The 26,157-nt window shown below is 44.4% G+C and overlaps 1 protein-coding gene across 1 annotated transcript in view; it reads right to left on the reverse strand.

Moving 5' to 3' along the window:
• Positions 1-18,926: 18,926 nt before the first annotated feature.
• The window catches only part of AP3B1 (adaptor related protein complex 3 subunit beta 1), a 228,023-nt gene continuing 220,792 nt past the window's right edge, over positions 18,927-26,157 (reverse strand). Inside the window, exon 27 of the mRNA XM_060201077.1 lies at positions 18,927-19,693. Coding sequence (XP_060057060.1) covers positions 19,540-19,693 — 154 coding nt within the window. The 3' untranslated portion in view covers positions 18,927-19,539. The remainder of the gene's footprint in view (positions 19,694-26,157) is intronic.

Raw genomic sequence — 26,157 nt, forward strand, 5'->3', positions numbered from 1 at the left:
TTATGGGGATCATCAAAAATCAAACACACTAAAAAGGAACAATATTTATAGCATTTAAAGCCTGTCCCATTATTGCCCCGTGCTCCCCTCAATTGTTTAACTGCAATTGGTTCCACTTTCTCAGTGTGGAGGATTTTTATACATCCGAGTTAAAAAATAATGCTGCTTGCAAGGGAAAAGTTACAGACCAAGACAAGGCCTATTAGAATAACATTACACTTTTTTATTCCCTGCATTTATTTCATCAAGTCCTAATTATTTCCCTTTTCCTATGCAACAAAATAGAGGTCATAAAACCTTGGATTTAATGAAAACTTCCTTACCAAATAGGTCATCCAACTCGGCTGAAGGTTTATATTTGATTCATCTACCTCACTAGGCAGTGAGTGACCTTTTGTGAAGCTCGAGTCATTCCTCACTCCTAATGAGATGGATCCCGATGCCATCCCACCCACTGCAGCGGCCCCTCCTTCCTCCACACGCAGACCTCCCAACTCCTTGGAAGTGAGCGGCGATTAGCCTGGTACCTGAACCTGCTCTGGACGGGAGCTCCCTCCCCCGCCCTGACACCATTGCTAAGGTGTTGAGCCTTGAATATTGTCTTCTTTCTCTCATTCTCTCTCTCTTCCTTGTTCCTTCCTTCCTTCCTTCCTTCCACCACCGCACTGATGAATTCTGGTTTATGGTGGGGTGTGTGTGTGTGGGGGGGATTGAACCTGGGACTCTGGAGCCTCAGGCATGACAGTCTCTGCATAACCATTATGCTATCTACCCACCCCCACCCTTAAATGCTCTTCTGTAAACAGCCCTGAGGGAAAAAAAAAAAAGGTCTAGGTAGTAGGCAGGCCAAGATAAGTCTCCGTACAGTCTGGGAAGTAGGAATAACGTCTTTGGAGTCTCGGAGACCTTTGTGCCTACTCTTCCAGAACCACAGGTACAAAGAAAATGACCTGGTATTGAGAACATTGTGCTTGGCTTAGTGTTTTCACAGCATGGAACAGGGTGCTGCAGTGTCGGGGGTCAATGCTGTGGTGCAAGTGTTGTTCTGTGGCTTCCAGGCAGTTTTGCTTAAGTATGTCCCAATGTATTCATACCACCACCACCACCACCACCACCACCACCATCACCACCACCACCACCACCACCACCACCACCACCACCATCACCACCACCACTACTACCACCACTACAGCAGGGCTCAGTTTATGGTGGTGCTGGGGATTGAACTTGGGATCCGTGGTATCTCCAGCATGAAACCCTCTTTGCATAACCCCCATAAAATCTTCCCAACGAACGTATTCATTTATCTGTAAATTGTACGTGGATAACGTTGCTGAGTTGGACACGTGTAGCTACTTACTAATTATATACCTGGAACATTAATGTACCAGTGAAACTAGGAACCAAAGGAGACCACCTGGGACCACAAGACAAGACTGGAACGACTTCAGGATCCCACCAAATCACAGCTGCCAGGTTCCAGATACCATGATGTCAACCTGACTTCCCTGGGCAGGCAACCCTACCATGTTTCCTGGAGCCCCACCTCCCCAGATCCCTGCCCCACTAGAGAAAGAAAGAGACAGACTAGGAGTATGGATCAACCTGCCAACGCCCATGTTCAGAGGAGAAGCAATTACAGAAGCCAGACCTTCCACTTTCTGCTCCCCCCTAATAATCTTGGGTCCATACTCCCAAAGGGAAAAAGAATAGGGAAGGTATCAAGGGAGGGGATTGGATACAAAGTTCTGGGGGTGGGAATTGTGTAGAGATGTACCCCTCTTATCCTATAGTCTGGTCAATATTTCCATTTTATAGATAAAAAATTTTTTTAAGTATAGAGAAAACAACAAATACATGAGTGGAAGAAACGCAAGATAAACTGTGCAGGTGAACCGTCTTTAGTATTTCTTGGCCTACTCACTTCTGGAGCTTCTTGTCAACGGCACGTGTGTCTGTTTGACCCTAAGCAGCTGTTACCTGGACATCAGCAGCATCACACACCGTGTTCCCCATCAATTTCTAGGTGAAGTTGGTGGGAATTAGTAACCGAAAGATCAAATTGCTTCCTTCCTTCGCCCCCCACCCTCTTCCCCAGACATGTCTTTCCATTCCAGAGCGTGGCTGCCGCTAGAAGGAATGAAAATAGTTGAATACAAATAGTTCCGGACGTCCTACCAGAAAGTTTGTTGAAGCTGTCAACGTAAGTAGACAGTGGTGGAAAATTCAGAAGCTCACCTGTGGACTGAGGAGGTGGGTGGCTCAGGCCCTTTGGGGAGGCAGACATGGGCCTGATGGCCCAAGGGGTGTAGCTTGAGAACGAACCCCAAGCCGCCTGAGGTCCACGGGGGGGGGGGGGGGGGGAGGACTTGTCCTTCCCCACAGCAAGGAGTTAGGCGCGGTCTTTGAACGCTGCCTTCAGCAGGTGAACCTCGTAGATACACGAGGCTATGTGGAGGGACGTGGAGCATAGTCAGCCTCGGCATCAGCACACCTGGCACAGGTAGGTCAGCACCAATGGTACATGTTCATCAGTCGCCTAAATATCACAATTAATGAGGGGGTTTCAGGTCTGGTGTACCTCGCTCTCTCTTTTGCTAGAAGGCGAGAGACACAGAGGAGAAAGAAAGAGGCACAGAGACAGAGAAGGAGAGTTTGCTCATGAAGCTTCCTCTCTGCAGGTTGCTGGGGGCTTGAATCCCAGTCCTCTTGCCTGGAAAAGTGATGTGAGCTCTCGCCTGGCCCCTCCACACCTGATTTCGATCACTTCTTGTTGCCAGGGCTATATAGCATGAGAAGAGGACTGGCAAGTAAATAAGCATGCGTGAAACTCCAGTCCTTAACATCTTGACTGACAGTCCTTTTTCCTCACTCTGCACCTAGTGCAACTAATTGAATGAGGCTATCTGTAAGTTATTCTGTATTTATGAGGTTCAATGAAATAGACTGAACAGACCAATTTCATTACAACCACGGCATCTTTTTTTTTTTTAACCCTTATTCTGAGGGAAAATAAACCCAAATCCTTTTAACAGGATTTTTTTCTCAGAAGATCTAGCTATCCTTATTTAAATTTCAATAATAATATTAAAAAAAAGAGTCATGGACAGAGAAACTGTGGTTTCTTGAAAATAATTTATTCTGAAAGAACAGAATGCCTTGGTGACTTTTTCCCTTGAGAGTTAGTTAGTAAGCTACCTACAAACACTTGGACCTGTGTTTCAGGACGATCATTTATTCTGAAGAATAAAGTGAGAAGGAAAACCCCCATCAGCCCAGGGCTCCTTTCGCGGTCAATGGCTGTGCTTTATTCACATGTCTGGGTGAGATGGGAAACTGTGACCTTCCACTGGAAGCCACAGGGTTGGACACATTTCAGTGTCAGCAGTAGGACTTCTGCCTTAAATCTGTCAGGCTAGCCCCGTGGCCACTTCTGCAGCAACAACAACAACAAAAAAAACCCTTGAGGACAAAATTTATTGTTATACTTCAATAGCTTTTTGTTCACCTCCAAAACGGGGGTCCTGGGTCATACTAACGATCATGGAGAGACAAAAATGCTCTCTCTATATTTTATTAAACAGATCTCTTAATAATTAATCAAATGTGAAAATTATTTTCTATCATTCTGACAATAAAGCGAAAGCACTGGGATTTATTACTGTTTCTCAGCCTGTTTCTTTTCTTTTCTTTTTTTTAAATTGTCCTCTGTGGATTCCCTCAGCTACAGAAGGCAAGTGAGAAGAGAAAACTCAATTTACGACTTGACTTTTTTAAACCAGGCTCATCTCTTGGTTCTATGAGAGTTGGTTTCTTTTTCTTTTTCTCTCTAGTTGTCAGATAAACACCCACACTAACCTGTCCCCCACGATAGAGATGCCAACAACTCCATGGAACTTGCTTCTAAGGCTACCACATGCCCCTTCTGCCAGATGCTATTGTTGAATTAGAAAGACAGGACTCCTCCTCTTAGACAGCTTCTGTGTTTCCAGGAGAAAACTACTTAGCAAAGTAAGAGTTTCTTCCTTCATCCCTGGATGGGCTGAAGAGAGGTAAGCTTTCCTGATGTCTTTGACGTCTAGCCATTCAGAAGAGGTCTCTGCGCACTTTTCAACTTTCCAGCAAGGCCATATTAAAAAGATGGGAGGTATCTTAGGAGCCAGGGCCGTGTGTGCTGACAGATTAATATCTTGCTGGGAAAATGCGTGACAAGCAGTTCTGCTGACCTTTCCTGACTGAAAGGTCAGCAAGAAATGAGAGGTGGTCTTTCAGCCAGGAACATTCCATCTGAATGGATGAGAGTAGGAGTAGGTGGTGTCTTCGGTGAACGTGGAGACAGGCTTTGGTTAGGAGAGGGGCTCTGAGGACTGTGTTCTGAGGGGGGAGAGGGAGTATTCCTGACACGGCTAGAGCATCCCAACTAGGCAACTTGAAAGTCAAGTGGGCAACAGGAATGGTTTAGAAACACACAGAAGAGCAATGACTGCTGGCAGCAGTGTCAATATTCTCCCTCTGAGCACTAATTACATTATTAAGCAAACAGACCAACACAGGGGTTGAGGGACAGAAACATGTATTTAGGATGCAGCCAGTATCCACTTGACTCTAAAGATTCACCCCCAGCACACAGTGCTTTCCTACCAAAGTGCATCGTTGGCCACTCTCCTCAACTCCGCTTTAATTTACCAGCTGGAGAGAGGGAGGCGTTCTTCCTCAGCCCGGGCTTTCTTGGAGAAAGCAGATTGCCTGCATTAGGCCCCTATCACATATCTGAGAGCGCCCGCCAGAAGATGCAGGAAATCGGTTCCAAGCGTGGCAGTGGGCCTTTTCCTGGCTGCAGACAGCACACACTTGCTAATCAGACCTCCGCTATACGCAAGAACCCACGTCTCTGTTGATCTGGGTAAATCCAGCTTCAAGAGGTGAGTGTGAACACAGGATTAGAAGAGACCCGGCAACAACCTGGAAAGGATTTGCATGAGCTGTGGGAATAAATCTGGGTGTTTTTTTTCTTTTTTCCTTTTTTCCTTTCTTTCTCTCTTTCTCTCTTTCTCTCTTTCTTTCTTTCTTTCTTTCTTTCTTTCTTTCTTTCTTTCTTTCTTTCTTTCTTTCTTTCTTTCTTCTTTTTTTAGTCTAAGAGGAGCCTGCAGAAGGGAATGTGCAGCAGGCTGAGCCTGGTGAGTGGCAGAGAGAATAGAGGCTATTTGAATACTGATGCGGTCCTCACTTTCTTCCATTTCCATTAATGACATGCTCATCAAGGGCAAACAATGGGACCGGCTGCGGACGCCTGTCACAGTGTGTGGGTGCCGGGATGCCAGGCTGTCATCCCCAGGCTGCATTTAGAGACCTGCACGCTAATAAGAAGTGCTCTGTGCCGTCAATGCAGACAGGTGCTTCCGCGGCTGGGACATGCTCCATTCCCTTCCCCCTGAAACCCTCCTCTCCCAGCCCCCTGACAGACACCATGAAATGCACAAATTAACAGCCCCATCATGTTGGGCTGCTGCTGCCTGCGGTGAAAGCAGAAAATCAAGTTGTCACCCAGGGTGCAGTGTTAAAGCCACAGCCTCATTTCTCTGCTGGTGCCCTATAATAGTAATGCCAGACAGCTGGATGGATGGGAGGCCTTAGATGGAGGCCCTGGTGCACTCTGGCCTGAGAATTAGCAGTTGCTGTTTCCATGTGGGTCTTCTGTTCAAAACAAACATCTGGAGAAACAGAGTTGCTGGGAAGAGAAGAAGGAACCTTTGTTTCTTCTGGAGTTTCAGAAAACAGCCCAAAGAGAGTGGCATCTCCTCAAACACCCAACAAACAGAAGTCAAAGTAAAACAACAACAAGACAAACCGCAGTGGGATTCCAACTCTAAACTTGCTTAGAACTATATCGAGGGTTTTGTTAATGTCTCCTTTCTTAAATAAATAATAATATAAAACTATATCGAGGGCTCAGAGCTATGAAAAGGGAAGGATGTGGGCCGAGCATCTGAGGTCAAGACCAGCCTTGATGCAGAGAACAGCGCCAACGCCACCCCAGCTAATCTTTCTCCAGATTTCTTTGTAAAAATAATTTTAAAAATCATCTAGCGCAGCGGGTTAAGTGCACGTGGCACAAAGTGCAAGGACCGGCTTAAGGATCCCGGTTTGAGCCCCCGGCTCCCCACCAGCAGGGGAGTCGCTTCACAGGCGGTGAAGCAGGTCTGCAGGTGTCTGTCTTTCTCTCCCTCTCTCCGTCTCCCCCTCCTCTCTCCATTTCTCTCTGTCCTATCTAACAATGACGACATCCATAACAACTACAACAACAATAAAAAGCAAGGGCAACAAAAGGGAAAATAAATAAATAAATAAAAATGTTAAAAAAGATTTAAAAAATCATCTTCATTTATTGGATAGAGACAGCCAGAAGTCGAGAGGGAAGGGTGTGAAAGAGACGGAGAGAGACAACACTGCTTCACCCCTCTCGAAGCTTTCTAAAAATCAGGTGGGGACCGGCGGCTTGAACACGGGCCCTTGCGCATTGTAACATGTGTGATCAACCAGGGGCGCCACCACCCACCTGGCCCTCATTACTTTGAAAATGTTCGCACCCCTTGAATAGTCCGCTTAAAGCTGCCCTCCCAAGCAGAACATTCGATACCACCTCTAGATTGAAGCCGGTCCTCACATCAGCGTCCTGCCCTCCTGTCTGTTACCTGGAGACTCAGCGTCCTGGGGCCTGGCCCAGCCTGGGTTGACAAGGCCAGGTGTACAAAAAGCACAAAATGGAGGGGTCTGAGCCCTTCAGACTCCAAGGAGTTTAATGACACAATGGCCTGAGAACTCCAACATTAAATAGGAAGAGCAACTAAGGAAAACTTACAACATAAAACCCCCCTCCTGTCATTTTTATAGTAACAGTAAAACACTTTATTGAATTTACGAGCTGCATGACTATGAGGAATGTAACTTGAATCAGAACCAACTTGGAAGTATAATAGTGACTATCAACCGTTTGCTATTACCCCATCCCTCCAGCTTTTTTGGTCCCCTTCCTTTTAACCAAGGGACACTGCCTTCCTCAGATGGATGCCAGAGACAGACCTCACGACTTGCTAAGAAATCTCGACTCTTGCTCCAAGTGTCATCAGTGACACACCTCCAGAGGCGAGAGGCTCTGGGTGTGGGTGAGCACAACATGACCCTTCCCTTTTCCAAACCTCAGAGCCATGCAAGATGCATTTGAGAAAAGAAATCAGTCCGCCTGTGCTTAGCACAAAGCCTGTCAAATCTAGGTCTCTGGGGATAGACATCAGGCATTTCAGTAACTGTAACTCTCCATTGTCACAGCCTTTCCAGAATAGAAACTGTAATTATAACTCCTTAGAAGTTTATGAAGAGCATCCCCAGAGTGCGGGACGGTGGTCAAGGGCCCAGTGGCAGGTTGGTGCGGGGTGGGGGTGGGGTGGGGGGGCACAGATCACTGAGCTGAGCAGCACAGGAGGCTGCGTTTCCTGTTTCCATTTTCTTCCTTAAGTCCTTCTGTCCCCCCCACACACACCCAGGGATTTTTCTGGAGGGTAATAAAATAAAGTGGGTGAAACAAAGTCATAAGCCAGTTAAGTCTGAAAGACATGTCATCTCACCTAAAAGGAAGAAATGGACCATTTCCATGCCTGAGGCTGACAGCAACTGGAGCTGGCAATAGTGCTATTGTGTTTGATTTATGGAATAATGGGGTGACAAATGATGGCAAAAATAAACTTTTACTGCACCGAACTGCTCCTTTATTTATGAAATTTGGCCAAGTAGTGAAATCTTTTATCTGCAAGTTGTAACGTGGAGTGGGGACGAGTGATTATGGTGTGGTAATAGTAACCCAGCGATGGAGGCTGAGTCAGTTGGAAATGGATTGAGGTAAAATAACTACCGCACCATGATAAATGTGAACAGCGCTTTGCTGACAGATGATCTAACAGGTGTTCATAACAACTATATAAGAGGATTTATTCATGACCAGCCACGGCCGAGGCGCTGTACATCAGCACCAGCAGCTGCACGCTGCTGAAACCGGGTCCCTGATGGAGAGACGGTGCGAGAGCCCAAAGAAGACAATTCACTCCAGAATCCTAATCATCAAATAACTGTCTGCGCTTTTTTTTTTTTCTGTAATTACACCACAGCACAGAAATCATAATTACTTTCAATTAGAAAACTGAGCTGTCCGTTAACTTTGTTTACAAAATATTTCTACTTGGGCCCTCTGGCTTCAGTATGGCCTGAGCAAAACAGAGGCCCTGGGGTCAACGAAGGAGGACCCATGGGTGATGGGGATTTCACTGTGATACTGGCAAGAGGCCCTGCCCAGATGCTGCCTTTCCTTTCCTCCTGTCCTTTCCTTTGTTTCCTGTCTCCTCTCCCCTCTCTCCTCTCCTCTCCTCTCCTCCCCTCCCCTCCCCTCCCCTCTCCTCTCCTCTCCTCTCCTCTCCTCTCCTCTCCTCTCCTCTCTTCTCTCCTGTCCCCTTCTCTCCTCTCTCCTCTCCCCTATGCCCTCCTCTCCTCCCCTCCCCTCTCTTGTCTCCCCTCACCTCCCCTCTCCTCCCCTTCCCTTTTTCCTCTCCTCTCTCCCCTCCCCGCACCTCTCCTCTCTCTTATTGCTTCTATTTTTAATTTAGTGATTTAATAATTTACAAAACTATGAGATAGCAACGGTCTAACTCCACACCTTTCCCACCACCAGAGCTCTGTGTCCCCATGTCCTCCATTGGAAACTGCAGTAGTTCTCCCAAGGTCATAGATAGGTTGACTATTTTTTTTTCTTTTTTTGAAATTTTTATTTACAAAAAGGAAACACCGACAAAAAACAAACAAAAAACAACAACACCACCAAAAACAGAGGATAAGAAGGGTACAACTCCTCCACACAATTCCCAACCACCAGAGCTCCGTATCCCATCCCATCCCAAATAGCTTTCCTATCCTTTATTCCTCTGGGAGTATGGACCCAGGGGCATTGTGGGATGCAGAAGGTGGAAGGTCTGGCTTCTGTCATTGCTTCCCCGCTGAACATGGGTGTTAGCAGGTGGGTCCATCCTCCCAGCCTGTATTTTTTCTGTTGACTACAAACCCGTAAGTGGCCCCTCCCATAAAGATAAAGAGAAAAAAAAATGGTTCTTTCCTAAGATGAGAAGAGGAAGCTTGGTGGGGGAACCATTAGTAACTGCACCCCTGCTCCCCATTCTGATACTTTCTGCTTGGCACCCACCCTCCCAGCACCTGCCACCCAGGCAGTTAATAACAAGCTCACTAAAGTGAGGCTTTCTGTCTTCTCCAGGCACCAACGTTGCACCTAAGGTTTTCAAGGTCTGCTGGCAGAATCATCTGCTGCTTCAAGGCGTACCAGACATCTCTAGGTCACAGAGTCAACAGTCTAGACGTATGACTTAGTGTCTCTGGGATGCCAGGTCACAGATGAGGCAGCGGTGTCTTTGGATATCGCTGAAGACAGTGTTGAGTTCATGGCAACAATTCTGTATTTGAGTGTCTGGGGCCTCCCGTGTATATTTTAGCTGAGCCATCGAGGAGTGACTTGTACCAATGACTATGTACATAAAGGGGGCCCCCGAGAGATGAGAAAGTTTAACACCAGGTTGGGGAGACAGCAGATGGTTCTGCAAAAGACTTTCTTTTTTTTTTTCAATCTTTTTTTAAAATATTTATTTTATTTATTTATTCCCTTTTGTTGCCCTTGTTGTTTTATTGTTGTAGTTATTATTGTTGTTGTCGTTGTTGGATAGGACAGAGAGAAATGGAGAGAGGAGGGGAAGACAGAGAGGGGGAGAGAAAGATAGACACCTGCAGACCTGCTTCACCGCCTGTGAAGCGACTCCCCTGCAGGTGGGGAGCCGGGGGAGCAAACCGGGATCTTTATGCCGGTCCTTGCGCTTTGCGCCGCAAAAGACTTTCATGCCTGAGATTCTGTGCTCCCAGGTTCAATTCCTGGCATAACATAAACCAGAGCTTATGGGGGAGGAAAAGCACCATCATCTCTACTGCCAATTACTTAATCAGTACATAGCCACCACCATTTTTCTTTTCCTTCTCCTTCTGTCTCTCTCTCTCTCTGTCTCTCTCTCTGTCTCTCTCTCTCTGTCTCTCTCTCTGTCTCTATCTCTCTCCTCCAGGCTTATCCCTGGGTCATGTGCTGGCACTACAAATCCACTGCTCCTGTCGACCATGTTTTTCCATTTTATTGGACAGGACAGAGAGAAATTGAGAGAGGGAGGAGATAGAAAGGGAGAAAGACAGATGCCTGCAGACCTGCTTCACTGCTTGTGATGCATCCCCCCCTACAGGTGGGGAGGGGAGGCTCAAACCTGGATCCTTGCACATAATGCTATGTGCATTTAACCAGGTGCGCCACCATCCGGACCCCATTAGTATAATTTCGTATTCTTTATCTATTTTGACTGTAATTCTGAAGATTCACTTTAGAACTCATAATGACGCAGGAGAGAACTAAAGCCGCAAGGCAATACCTATAATTAACCTCTAAGCAGAAGAGTGAAACCTGCAAGAGTTGCTTCTCTTGACCTCTGCCTCAGCCATTGTCAATCTTTCTTTTTCTCCTCCATCTTTTGCCTCGACGATGCTTGCAAGTATAGGGAAGTCCTGTCTGAAACATCTCAGCATTCATCTCTCCCACTGAGAGGAGTGAGGCTGATTTCAGGAGGGGCTGTGAGATGAAGGAGGGGAAACGAGGGGAGAAGATGGAAGGGGACTGATTTGGCCTGCTGCTTTCTGTGTAAAGTTTTTCATAAAGCCTTCTAAGACAGGCTCTGTTGAGAGAACAGTGTAGTCTCCTTTCTCCCGATTCTGAAAACTCTCCTAGATGCCACACCACTTTTTTTTTAATTTATAAAATGGAAATATTGACATGACCATAGGACAAGACAGGTACAATTCCACACGACTCCCACCACCAGAACTCCGTATCCCATCCCCTGATAGCTTTCTTATTCTTTATCCCTCTGGGAGTATGGACCCAGGGTCATTGTGGGTGCAGAAGGTGGAAGGTCTGGCTTCTGTAATTGCTTCCCCGCTGAACATGGGTGTTGACAGGTGGATCCATACTCCCAGCCTGCCTCTCTCTTTCCCTAGTGGGGTAGGGGGCTTAGGGAGGTGGGGTTCCAGGACACATGGTGAGGTCATCAGCCCAGGGAAGTCAGGATGGTGTCATGGTAGCATTTACATCTTGGTGGCTGAAAAAGCATTAAGATATAAAGCAGAACAAATTGTTTAATAATTAAGAACCTAAAGCTAAGACTATAGCATATGAGATTTGGGGCCTCCATTTAAAAAATATATTTTATTTAGTTTATTATTTTAATGAGAAAGTGTAAGTACAGAGGGAGAGAGAGAGAGATACCAGAACACTGCTCAGTTCTGGCTTATGGTGGGGCTGGGGATTGAACCTGGAACCTCAGAGCCTCAGGCTTGAAAAGCTGTTGCATAACCATTATGGTGTCTCCCCAGCCCGGGGCCTTCATTTTTTGAAAATCTAAAAAGTCTATTTTAGGTATATTCCAAGGGGCCCATGACTTGACTAATTTTTGCCTGAGCTTGACAGCTAACATGTAGGTGGGCTCAAGGTATTGTCTGGGGAGATGGTGTCAGAGTTGGAAATAGGACTAGAAAGCTGGGTCAGGAATGAGAGTAGCTCCCAAGTATGGGAAAGTATATAAATATTGTTCACTGCAAACCCCACTGATTTGGGCTGGGGCCCATATTCAGCACAGGAGCCTGTGTGACCTCTGCATCCCTGTGGGTCTGAGCTCACAGTCTGCGGTCACAGCTAGGATCACTCTAGGCTGCACTGAACCACTCCACTTCTAAGACCTAGTTAATTTTGTCGTCTCAGTTAAACTCTGTCAAACCTAACTTAGTGATGCAGCTTTCCCTACACCTGATAACACTCACTACTAGTCTGTTCAACAACCAGTCAGGCAACAGTCTCATAGCATTTTCCAGAAATCACAAGAGTCTGCAAATGTTGAAGTTCTAGGCATGTTAGTCAAACAATCATGCAGAATCAGAAACATTTCTTTCCTTCAAAATTACACACGATGGTCAACTTGCCAGACCAGCTCTTTAAATTTCTGTTTATTGCAGACGACCCCACCAATGTGTCCTGGAGCCTCACCTCCCCAAACCCTGCCCCCTAGAACAAGATTCAGGCTGGGAGTATGGATCCACCTGCCAACGCCCATGTTCAGCGGGGAAGCCATTACAGAAGCCAGACCTTCCACCTTCTGCATCCCACAATGACCCTGGGTCCATGCTCCCAGAGGGATAAAGAATAGGAAAGCTATCAGGGGAGGGGATGGGATACGGAGTTCTGGTGGTGGGAATTGGGTGGAAATGTACTCCTCTTACATTAATATTTCCATTTTATAAATAAAAATTATATATATATATATATATAACTGTTTACTCCACAACAAGGTTGGAAAGTGGTTTAAAAAAAAAAAGAAGGAAAAAGAAAAAACAATTCTGAAGTAATATCATCAAAGTAAACCATTCATTTAGTTGTACTGAATGCTGTTTGTCAGAAAGTCATAGAGACTTAAAATTCAGAAAAGGATCATCTGGTTTATTTAAGAGTATGATTTCTCTCTAGTACAATTTTAGTTCAAATGGGACTAAATACTACCATAAGTTTGTTTTTTTTTTTTCCTTTTGGGGCAGGGAGGGGCTAGGGGTTGAACTCAAAGCCTTGTGCATGAAAAATGTGCAGTTCACACGGAGCTATACCCCTCACAGAATGGGAGGAGAGCTTTACATGCCATACACCAGACAAGAGTTTAATAACCAACATATATAAAGAACTTGCCAAACTCAACAACAAGACAATAAATAACCCCACCCAAAAATGGGGAGAGGACATAGAATATTCACCACAGAAGAGATCCAAAAGGCCGAGAAACTCATGAAAAAATGCCAGGATAGCCTGAGGGCGCTTCTTCCCGTCTGGGTTGGAGAGAACTGAACCGGAGCCAACCTAGGCTGCTGCGTGGGCGAGGGATCAGGAACTCGTGCTGGGCTAGCGTCGCGGGCTAGCGTCGCAGGCGAGAGACTCTGGGACTCTCGGAGCCAGAAGGCAATCCCCAGTGTGTTCAAACAGAAGAGCAGCTGTATATATATACTCGCCAAGTAGGGAGGAAACAGGATGTGATGTAGAGATTGTGGAGCAAAAAGAGATTGGTGGAAATCAGGTGACTATGAGAAGGGGTGGAGCAAAAAGATATCGTGAAGCAGTGGGGTTAAACCAATGCCCTGCAGGCAGGGTGGTGCCTAGGTAACTGGTTATGCAAATAGACCGCAGGGATAAGCAGGGGGAAGCTGGCGTACTGCCCAACAAAAAAATGCTCCAAATCTTTGACTGTCAGAGAAATGCAAATAAAGACAACAAGGAGATACCACTTTACTCCTGAGAGAATGCCACACATCAGAAAAGCCAGCAGCAGCAAATGCTGGAGAGGTTGTGGGGACAAAGGTACCCTCCTACACTGCTGGTGGGAATGTCAATGGGTCCAACCCCTGTGGAGAGCAGTCTGGAGAACTCTCAGAAGGCTAGAAATGGACCTACCCTATGACCCTGGAATTCCTCTCCTGGGGAGAGATCCTAAGGAACCCAACAAACCCATCCAAAAAGATTTGTGTACACCTATATTCATAGCAGCACAATTTGTAATAGCCAAAACCTGGAAGCAACCCAGGTGTCCAACAACAGATGAGTGGCTGAGCACGTTGTGGTCTAGATACACAATGGAATACTACTCAGCTATAAAAAATGGTGACTTCACCGTTTTCAGCCCATCTTGGATGGACCTTGAAAAATTCATGTTATGTGAAATAAGTCAGAAACAGAAGGATGAATATGGGATGATCTCACTCTCAGGCAGAAGTTGAAAAACAAGATCAGAAGGAAAAAAACAACAACACACAAGTAGAACCTGAAATGGAATTGGCATATTGCACCAAAGTAAAAGACTCTGGGTGGGTGGGTGAGAGGGGAGAATACAGGTCCAAGAAGGATGACAGAGGACCTAGTGGGGGTTGTACTGTTATGTGGAAAACTGGGAAATGTTATGCATGTACAAACTATTGTATTTACTGTCGAGTGTAAAACATTACTTCCCCAATAAAGAAATTAAAAAGCAAAATGTGCAATTCACACAGAGCTATACCCCCAGCATCTTGATTTTTTTCCCCCTCTCCACAGTAAAAATGATCACGACAACTTTTTCTGTGGTAACTATTCAAGTTATAAGGCAGAAAGAAAGAAAGCTTTTAAAAATGAGGCAGGCGCAAAGACAGAAGCTGTCTTTCTATTAACAAACATTCAGTTAATGAAGAACTAAAGAGGTATGTGCCCCGTTGCCGGCTAGTCCTGCTACTGTCATGAGACTTGGGGCTGGTCACCTACAGCTGCTTGACAGGCACCAGAAGCAAGCGGGAGCAGGAGCGGGAGCGGAGGACATGTCTGCAGCTACACCAGGGGGGAAGTGCTGTTTATTTGCAAAGCAGGGCAGAGGGTTCACTGACTAGCAAAGAGCACAAAGCTGTTCCTTTCTCGTCAGCTGGGCATGCTTCTCTTCCATTTTACCATATGCCTGACAGTGTCTACCACAGCTTCTCCTACTCCTCAGTGGATGCAATCTTTAAGGAAACAGTAAGGCTGTTAGTTTTGTGTGATAACTTCGGCCTCTCTTCCTCCCATTGTGTGAAAAGAGGATTATTTCCCGCCTTTCAGCCAAATTCTCTCTAAGGCCAGATTATTGGGGGGGGGGGGGGGACAAAAGGTGAAAAAAGTCTAGATTTTCTGACAGCTGATCTAAAAAAATTTTAAATCTCCCTTTGTGTTACTGAACACTCTGACATCCCCCCCCCCAATCTTCACAGGGGCACAAGGGTGAACTTTTCACAAGCTACTAGAAGTTATTCAAATGTTTGCAAATAGTTATTGGGAAGGGCAAGTATTCAAGCATTTTAATTTGACAAATTCATTGTTATGGCCTCTCCAGAATTAAGACAATCTCCTTCTCTTATAATAAATAAAGCAAATGTTCGGCGATTCTAAAAATGAAGCTCACTTTGAAATATACTCTGAGAGCCATTCTTCAAAATTGGGAGTACATAAAATGTCCCATTAAGTGGACATTAAAATGAAAAAATATAGCTAGAATTAAGAATTCAACATTGACTAACTCGACTCGATGGAATAATTTGAAGATCATCATGGGCTATGCTAAAAGAAAGGAAGTGAGGGCAGGGACCGCCAAAGTGGGTGGGGCCTAGGAGAACACTGGTCACTTTCCCTGATTTTACTGATGTGAAAACTATTTTAATGACGCCAAGCTGTTGATGGTGAAATGACTCCAACTGTCAGCAATACTCCGATGTTACTTCAATGCAGATTTAAGATCAAGTATCAGCAATGAAAATGTTCTGTTCAAAAGCAAAGTTCTACTGGAATTTGAGTTTCTAAAAAGCACACCAACAAACGACCTCTTTTCAGAGATAAGTCCCCCAATTTTATCGAAACTTCTCTACTTCCAGTTTTGATGACCATAAATATATCCCCCCCCCAAAAAAACAGGTATTTCTTGCCCAGTTCTCTATAGCACGGGTGATGACACACCTCGTTGAGTGAGGCTGCTACCAAGTACAGGGGGTTGGAGCTCAAAGCCCTGGGTCCCACCTGCAGTGGGGAAACTTCATTAGTGGTGAAGCAGGGCGGCAGGTGGCTTATCTTCCCTTCCCCTTTCAAGTTCTCTGGCCTATCAAATTAACAACTAAATACTTTTTTTTTTTGTTTTGTAAGCCTTCGACTCACCGTGGTCTAAGGGGGGACATGGGAAGGGGTGTGGCAGGCCCATGAGGACCCACGCACGAGGAAGAAGTCCGCGGCGGTGGTGCGCACACCCCTGTTGAGAGAAGCCAAACAACTGTGTACTCTGGGCAGCTGCAATGGATTCACTACCCCCCCCCCCCACAAACAATTAAAAACAAGCTCTTGGCTCAACCCGTTAGGAGGCTTAAATAAATTTAGTAAGAGGGGCCAGGTGGTAGCGCAGCGGGGTTAAGCACACATGGCATGTGGCGCAAAGTGCAAGGACCACTGTAAGGATCCCGGTTTGAGCCCCTGGCTCCCCACCTGCGGGGGAGTCACTTCATGGGCAGTGAAACAGGTCTGCAGGTGTCTGTCTTTCTCTATCCCTCTGTCTCTCCCTCCTCTCTCCATTTCTCTCTGTCCTATCCAACAACAGTGACAGCAGAAACAATAATAAACAACAAGGGCAACAAAAGGGAAAAAATAGCCTCCAGGAGCAGTGAAATTCATAGTGCAGGCACCGAGCTCCAGTGATAACCCTGGAGACAAAAAATAAATAAATAAAACAATAATAATAAACTCAGTAAGAAAAGTGTCAGCGGAGTGTAACCGCAGAGGTGGTTTGGATGTGTTATCAGCATATAAGGCTCCAGAGAGGACAGAACATGTAACGTCCATAGCAGTAATCCTTTTGATTCCTTTTACATTATCTTTATTTATTTACTGGATAGAGACAGTCAGGAATTGAGAGGGAAACAGTGGTAGGGAAAGAGGCAAGAGAGACACCTGCAACACTGCTTCTTCACCACTTGCAAAACATACCCCTGCAGGTAGGGACTGGGGGCTTGAACCCAGGTCCTTGTACATTCTGTGTGCTCAACTGTGTGTGCCACCAGCCAGCCCCCTATAGCAGTGTTTCTTCACTCTGATTCAGAGGTGTAATTCAGGAGCAGAAAAATCTAAGGATCTTGTTTGCTTGAACATCGGACCACTGGTCCCCAGTCTGCTCTGCTTTTCACGACTTATGCTCCTCATATACGCGCTACAGTGTTCTGATCAATACATTCTACTCTCATCCTTAACAAAAAAAAATCCAGCAGCCTGGGCCACCTCGACTCTCAATGTCTGATGGTCAAGAGTTCAATCCCAGGGGGCTGGGCGGTAGAGCAGTGGGTTAAGTGAACGAATATGGTGCCAAGCACAAGGACCTGCATAAGGATCCCGGTTCGAGGCCCCGGCTCCCCACCTGCAGGGAGTCGCTTCACATGCGGTGAAAGCAGGTCTGCAGGTGTCTATCTTTCTCTCCCCTTCTTTGTCTTCCCCATCTCTCTCCATTTCTCTCTGTCCTATCCAACAACAATGACAGCAATAATAATAATGATAAACAAGGGCAAGAAAAGGGGAAAAATGGCCTCCAGGAGCAGTGGATTCGTAGTGCTGGTACCAAGCCCCAGCAATATCCCTCGAGGCAAAAATAAAACTAAATTAAAAAATATATATATGTATATATATATAAAGAGTTCAATCCCTGGCATCTCACGTGCCAGAATGATGCTCTCTGGTCCTTTCCTCTTCTATCTGTCTTAAAAATGAGTAACTAGATCTAAAAATGTCTCATTACATGGCTCTATACAAAGGGAACTGACAAGCATGTCCTCTCTGGAAGCAGGGGCGACAGCATGATGCTTAAAAAAAAAAAAAAAGGCCTGGGGGTCAGGCGGTAGCGCAGCGGGTTAAGCACACATGGCGCAAAGCGCACAGACCGGCATAAGGATCCCGGTTTGAGCCTCCAGCTCCCCACCTGCAGGGAGGGGTCAGTTCATAAGCGGTGAAGCAGGTCTGCAGGTGTCTTTCTCTCCCCCTCTCTGTCTCCCTCCTCTCTCCATTTCTTTGTCCTATCCAACAACGACAGCAATGACAACAATAATAATAACAACTATAAACAAGGGTAACGAAAGGGAAAAAACAGCCTCCAGGAGCAGTGGATTCGTAGAGCAGGCACCGAGCCGCAGTGATAACCCTGGAGACAAATAAATAAAGCAAGCCTTCATGCTTGAGGCCCCAAAATTCAGTCCCCCACACAGCCAGAGCTGAGGTGTACTCTGGTAAAAACAAACACCAAGTCTATGCTTGTATTAGAAGAATAAACAAGCTTTCCACTGGCTTAAAAAAAAAAAGTGTAAGGATATTAGAACATGAATCTTCTGATTACTGAGAACGGTAACTTGACTAAGTTTGCAGATAAAATGAACACCCTAGGAATGAGTGTAAATATGTTCTTTTCTCTTGGAATTCACTGGGTGTGCACTGAGGACTGGCTGGTGTGTGGTGAGTTGACTATGGACATGAACGTATGGAGCCAGGTTATCCTAAAATCCTAAGTTACTGCAAACCAGTGTTAAAACTATTAAAAATGTTCAATCAAATTTCTACAATTGTGGTCCGGGAGGTGGGGCAGTGATAAAGGCTTTGGACTCTCAAGCATGAGGTCCTGAGTTTGATCCCTGGCAGCACATGTGCCAGAGTGATGTCTGGTTCTTTCTCTCTCCTCCTGTCTTTCTCATAAATAAATAAAAATATTTAAAAAATAAGTAAATAAATAATTAAAATTTTTTTCCTACAATTAACTTCACACCACTTAGTATCTAGACATATTTGTGCCACGTGCGCTTAACCTGCTGCGCTACTGCCCGACTCCCACCAGACATATTTGAGTCCATCAAAGTTATCGTCAAAAGTTTTTAAGGAAACAATGAGATTCAATTAGTCTATTCAGTAGAGCTAACAGGTCTTGAAATCATGCCTCTAACAACGTATCAGTCACATGGAAAGAGGCACATTTTGCAACCCAAAGACTTTTGTCTTACTAAATATACCAATATTTCTCTTGGGGTTGTGTATTCTTTATCACAATGAGAGGACCTGTTTGGTGTGAGAGTGATTTTTTTCCCCCTTTCACTATGTCAACCATACTGCTTCTTTCCATAATATCTGAAATATTTACTTTAGAACAACAACAACAACAACAAAAAAACCCAGCATATGAACTTCAGGATTAAGAACAGTTTCTCATTTTAAGAATGCAAAGAGGAATGCTATTCATTTGCTAGTTTATTCTTATTTTCAGAGACAGTTCATGATGACAGTCACCAATAGTGAATCACAACGTCAAGAAATTCATAGAAGCAAATTTTACAGAGACCGTGCCTCTGCGCTTAACTATAAAAAAAGGACGCTGTCCCATGTTTGTGCATTAAAGCAGAGAGGTTATTCATATCTCTCTCTGAGCTGATTTCTGCTTAGGGTGAGGCGAGGGGAGGGGAGATGATTTACAATAAACTTTAAATATCCACTTCGTGTCCATCATTGTTGGAGAAGAGGAGGCCAGAAGGACGAGCTGGACAGGGAAAATGCCACAGAGATAGATTCAAGAGGTGAGAGAACCGACAGTAAAATCTATGTTCTTTGGTTAGCAAAGCAAAGAGGAGGAAAGTAGTGCATACGTGACAGACACACACTAGCGTTCTAAAGCAGGAGACAAGGATGTCGAGAGTGTATGCTTCCCCCACTGCCAGATGGAAGGGCTATTATTATAAATGAAAGGCAGCGGCAGCGGATGCCAGGCACTTTTGTTGTGTGCCAGATTCTCAAGTCCAGATGTAAGCAGGTTACCCCTGGGACAGGGCAGGCTTCAGCTCCCGCAGCAGAACAGAACCAATCACGGTTTTCTCAGTGTTGATGATGAGCTGTGCTGTAAAGCCTTCCTTCAGTTCCACTGTGACTAGCATCAGTGACCCACTGTGCACAGTTTTAGCTGCAAACCTAAAGAAAAAAAAAGAGAAAGACACCTTTTATCATGAGGCCTGGGGGGGGGGGGAGGAGAGAAGGCATAAATTCAAATAGGTTTATGAGAACGTTCTTTTTCCCCCCTTAATAATTGACAACAGGTTTCCTACTGCCAAGAACCTCCCCCCCCAAAAAATCAATAAACTACCCAGCACCATGCTAACCACAATCAGATCATTTTAGGGCATCTTTAGAATGAAAGAGAAACAAGAAGGCCATTCTACTTATCAGTCTGAACAACATATACATGTGATTAGTTGTCTGTAACTATATGTTTGGAAGCCATTCATTAATTTGATGTTTAACATGTCATCATGTGTAGGGTAATTTAAAATAAACCATCATATGTTTTAAGATCCCTCTGTCAAAAGATTTGGAAAATGTCATTCCTTATATCTGAAATGATTGTGTAAGATGTTAAGTGATTTTACATACATTAAAACTCTACTTTCAACAAATTCACCCATGTTAAAATATTCAAATTCAGTCTCTAGTGCTGCAGACACGTTAACAAAACACACAGCAAGCAAACATACCACATTCCTTTCTTAAAGTGAATGTTTAGACCATTCCATTCTTCTCCCTACTTCAGAATATAAGGAGAAACTTGAGGTCTAAGGCTCCATCACTAAATTCCAAGACATGAAGAATCTACTAATTATATGGAATTAAAAGCAAAACTAGCCTTTTAAGCACTGCAATTGACGGAAAAGCTGCTGGCAGCACAATGAACTTCTGCCAGTCCTGGTAATTCATTCTGCGTGCACAGTTGAGCCCCAGAGACGAGGAGGATGGGGATGGGGACGGTACCCTCCTCCGTTTCCATTTTCCACATGGAGTATGTTCCACACATATTTTGGGGAGGAGGTGGGGGGTGGAGGGAGGGGGTCTGATTGCAGGGATGACTGGCGAAGAACAAAGTTGCTGCATATGAGCTTTTGAAAACACTAACAAGTGTAGAGCAGGTCTGTGACCTGCTGTGACCCCACTTTGCAGGGCCAATCCCCTTTCCCCTTTCTGTATGACACGTGTCTGAATCTGAGCCATCTGCCTCAATTTGCGCGACATCTTCAGCCACAATGGCACCCAGTTAGCCCTGACAACAGCTCACAATGCAGGCAAACACTACTGCTAGGCAGACAGCACGCTGTGGCCTATTCAACAGCAAACCAACTGGTCAGTGTCTCCTGCCTGACAATTAGCATGGGCCTTGCACAGAGCCTACGGAGTCCTCAGGGATCTGTTTAATTACCATCAACATAAAAGAGGGAGTTTATCAGGAGACACTCAGAAAAACTTCACTCCCGACTTAATTAAAATATTAGCCACTTAAGCAGGAAGCAGATTCTCTTTAAATGAAAAGTAATTTCTTTTTTTTTTAAATGACATCAAGATCTCATAACACATTAGATTCTTTTTTTTTTTTTCCTTGAAACCCTACAAACCATTTTTGGCTTAAACAGAATCATGAAAACCAGTTTTCCACCGATAATTAGAATAATGCATCAGATAAAGCAAAACGAATACGCTAATTTTGCTAAATTGAAAATGCTATTCACACTTTTAAGGTGGCTTTTAAAACATTACCTAATGGGTTATTGATAAAGTCTGTTAGAAACCTTCCCAGTCATTTATTTCTGCACTCTACAAACATGGAAAGCTACTTTCTGCAAATGTGTAGAAGACAGGTAAAGAATCTGACAGGACAGGATTTCAACTGAGAGAAGTAACAGTAAGCAACCAGTGCAGGAGCAGAAAGGAAACCAGTGTTTCAGAGAGGACTTTATAAAGTCCCTATCATAAGTGGCCATCTGCTCTCCAGACATGCCTACAAGAGATTCGGAACTGGGCACTCAAGTCTCACCTCCGAGAGAACACAGAACAGATGACCAGTGCCCGGCAGACCTCTTTGCTATCACCCCTTTTAAGTTTATGTATTTCTATGGTGTGACATTTTGAGGTTCTTCTCCTTCACAGGAGAGTTTGGCCTCTGCGATTTTTGTTAAACCATGTCGTAAGATGATACAAGGTGGCCCCACTGTCTCCCTCAATCATGCAGCTTCTTCCCAAGATGTGGTCATCACCACCCAGACCCTACTTCTGACAAGGCGATGACTATGTCAACAAAAGCTTTCTCAGTACCTTCCTTTACTTAATGCTGATGTCTCAGGACCATGGACAGAGCAGGGAGATCCTGTCGGAACAGGAACACAAAAGCACCGTGGTTTGAATTCCAGGCCTACACAGTTCCACAGCACATTTTTATCCCATTCTTTTTATTAAAAACTTAAGAGCTAATCTTACACTAATGCAAACTCAGCAGAGGCAGATATCAATCTTCCTGTCAGTATGTTTTTAAAAGGATCAAGTGCCTTGCGTATGTCTTTGAAATCTTCTTGGCAAAATTTTTCTCAATGCCGTAAAAAATAGGGTAAAAAAAAAAAAAAAGTGAATAGACATTTGTTTACACTGCAGTGAAAACATGTTAAGGAAATCATTCTGATAATAAAACTGGTTAGCTACTGCCTTTTAAATGGGTCTCTATGTTCTAGTGGGCACAAATGGTGAAAGCAATGTTTAAAGCAGAGACTAGAAGATCAGATGTTCTGACACTCTCATTTCACAGTTCAAAAAGGAAGACTTTAATTGGAACACGGCATGATTACAACTGGTTTGTTTTGGTCCGTTCAGAGGAAAAAAATCACCCTCCCTCCTCCCAAATTTATCCATCAGCTGACTCCCAAACAGCTTGGGCTTTAGCCGACATTCAAAGGACAGTCATGGCTGGATTTCATCTTATGCCCATGAACCCTGGATACTTCTTAATAAGGAAAAATAACATTTCTTCTATTCTAGTTCTCTTCAAGTTGAAAAATGGTGGGTGGCTTGTCACCAAGGTTGGTCTGTCTGTTGGGCTTGATGAAGAAGCCAAGAAAAGAGAAATGCTGGTTAAGAAGTAGTTTGTAGTTCCAGAGACAAAGAGGTTTTGGTATTTAGAACAGAAGATGGTTCCGGTAAGAGTAAAAAACCACCCCTAGCTCGGCTGGAGTGTGATGAGCGCTGGTTGTAAGGGGCCTGGAGGTGACGCACCTGGTGGGGCGACAGGGCCTCCAGTCCCGCCTGCAGGGAGGTGAAGCAATACTGCAGGTGTCCAGGTGTCTGTCTCTCTCCCTATCACACCTTCCCTCTCGATTTCTGGCTGTGTCTACCCAAATAAATAAATAAACATAATGCCCCCCAAAATTAAATTACATAAACACTGATTACAAAGACACCTTGGGGTCAAATTCCGGATATTAAATTTTAGTGGTCAGCCTCTGTACTGTACCTCAAACTAAGATCCCAGTGTGTCAGCCTTCCTCCCCACCCCCTTCTAGAAGGCACTTGAAGTTTCTGATTACGATAATGACAGTAACACCATCGACATCCTTTTATTATTATTTTTTAAATGTGCACTGGGAAATTCCAAGTGCTTCATGAGTAATTTGTATAATAGCCCTTGACTTTTTTTTTTCACCATGAATTTTAAACTTTATTCAGAAAAATGGAGAACATTCACGTCAGGCCGAGAGAGAGAGAGAGAGAGAGAGAGAGAAAGAATTTCCCTTGATTCTATATGGACGATCACTTTTTTTTTTAATATTCTTTTTAAAATTTATTATCTTTATTTAATGGAGACAACAAGAAATCGAGAAGGAAGAGGAGACAGAGAGGGAGAGAGGCAGAGAGACACCTGCGGCCCTGCTTCACCACTTGTGAAGCTTTCCCCCTGCATGTGGGGACCAGGGGGCTTGAACCCGGGTCCTTGAACATTGTAACACGTGCACTCTACCAGGTGCACCACCACCCGGCCCCCTGGCAGCTCACTTTCTAAATGAGGCAAAGTAGAAATCTGAAGCCTGGCGTTGAGAAACTTGCTCGGGGACATACGACCAGTGAAGGATTGCTCAGGAACGTGAGCTGAACTGCCCGTTTGTTCTGTCAGACAGGTAAGGCCTCACTGGCCTCAGAAGCGCTCACTCCATCTGCTGTTACGTGAGATTTAACGCGGAAGATTTCCCCTTCAGAAACGGTGCACAGGATTTTGTGACATCCTGTGACTCAAAAGGATTTTTTTTTTTTACCTGATACTTTGTCATGAGATATACTTTTTAAATTAATTTAAGGAGACATTAACAAAATCATAGGATGGGGGGGGGGTACAACTCCACACGATTCCCGCCACCCAATCTCCATATCCCATCCCCTCCCCAATAGCTTTCCCATTCTGTCCCTCTGGGTGCATTTTATTTCTGCCTTGGAAGATTAGAGATGGGAGTCCGGCTGTAGCGCAGCGGGTTAAGCGCAGGTGGCGCAAAGCATAAGGACCGGCTTAAGGATCCCGGTTCGAGCCCCTGGCTCCCCACCTGCAGGGGAGTCGCTTCACAGGCGGTGAAGCAGGTCTGCAGGTGTCTGTCTTTCTCTCCTCTCTGTCTTCCCCTCCTGTCTCCATTTCTCTGTCCTATCCAACAACGACGACATCAATAATAACAACAAAACAAGGGCAAAAAAATGGAATAAATAAATTAGTAAATTAAAAAAAAAAAGATTAGAGATATGTAAGCATTCCCAACTGCACACTTTCTCGAGACACCAGCGATGGCAAAACCAAAATCGTCTTGAATGGAGCTGTGACACAGGTAGGGACTACTAAGAGACCACGTTGGAGCATCGCGACGGTGAGAGAGACGTGTATTGCCTCTGGATGACAGGCGCCATGTCATAAAAGGGGTACAATCTGGTTATTTTTTCATGATTTTTAAAAAATTTATATTTTATTTTCCCTTTTGTTGCCCTTGTTGTTTTTCATTGTTGTAGTTATTGACGTCGTCGTTGTTGGCTAGGACAGAAAGAAATGGAGAGAGGAGGGGAAGACAGAGAGGGGGAGAGAAAGACAGACACCTGCAGACCTGCTTCACCGCTTATGAAGCGACTCCCCTGCAGGTGGGGAACCAGGGGCGTGAACCGGGATCCTTAGACCAGTCCTTGAGCTTTGCGCCACCTGCGCTTAACCCGCTGCGCTACCGCCCAACTCCCCATGATTTCTTATTTTTGCTCTACCACCAAGCGCTTGCCGTTTGTAATCACCGAGAGTAGGACTGTTTGGCTCTCTCTGTATTTCATCTTAATCTCCGCCTCTTTGTCTATTATTTCCAGCATTTAATACTTAACCTTTGAAGCCTCTAAGAAGTCTCTGAGATTAAAGGAAAATATGAGATAAACTATGCAGTTCTGGTGGTGGGAATTGTGTGGAACTGTACCCCTCTTATCCTATGGTCTGGTCAGTGTTCACACTTTATAAATAAAAACTTAAAAAAAAAAAAAGCTGAGATAAACTAGATGCCCAACCTACATGAACACATGTACCACACTTCTGAAGCTGTTGTTTCGTCTTGATTATGGACAAAACTATGGGAAAAGGGCCACTCCGTAACAGATAAAAGCGTGTATTAGCTCTGACATGTGGACTTATTCCCTCGCCTATTTAAGCCTGATTTATTTTTTGGTTTGTGAGAAATTGGCTATAGATGATAACTGCTGTTTGTTAGAAAAGAAACGGGATAGCAATTGCTTTTAAGAACTTCGATGCTAATTGGACGGCATGAGTTTTAAAATATTTACCTGAGAAATTACATCAATCCCCAGGGTATTCAGAAACTTTTCTTTTTTTTCTTTTTCTTTTCGCCCAGAATCGTATTTGCCACACTTAGTGCAACAGCTTTAAAACATGCCTTTTCTTCTCCTGGCTGGTCTTCCTGGTCTCTGATTTTTCTATTCTGAGTTCAATTTTCTCATGTTTTCTGTTCTACTGGTTACCAGAAGCTGTGACAATGGCCCACTCAGGCTAAAACTTTTTTTTCCCTACTCTGTACATGAAGCCTTCAATTACTGCCTGCTGAAGCAGACAGAATCCTATTAGTAAGAAAGACGGTCACAAGATGCAGTGCCCTGCCCTAGCTGTATAAAAATAATTAGTCCAAAGTTGACAAATGTGTAATGAAGTCACACAGTGATTACATACAAGAGATACCGGTTTGAATAGACCTCTTTATATTAAATACCACATTATAGTAATTTGGAGCATTATTTTCCAAAGGATTAGAAATGACAAATCCTTATTTGTTTGAGTTGATAAAGCATAGATAGTACATGTTCTACTTAACAGTGTAGGAAGAGGATTTGTAAGTTATAAAAATTAAACTTGCTGACTATTAAAATGTATTTTAGAGATAAGCCCATTATACTGAATCAATATGCAATATGTGATTTACATACAGAAAATTCATACAAAATTGTATTTTCCTAGTTCTTAAAAAAAAAAACCAGCCAATAATATGGCAGCGTTTTTAAACAGACTCATGAGAAAAGTTAAAACAAAAAAAAAATTCACCATCATAATT

Source organism: Erinaceus europaeus, chromosome 11 (genome assembly GCF_950295315.1).
Source record: "Erinaceus europaeus chromosome 11, mEriEur2.1, whole genome shotgun sequence".
In the NCBI taxonomy this organism is placed as follows: Eukaryota; Metazoa; Chordata; class Mammalia; order Eulipotyphla; family Erinaceidae; genus Erinaceus; species Erinaceus europaeus.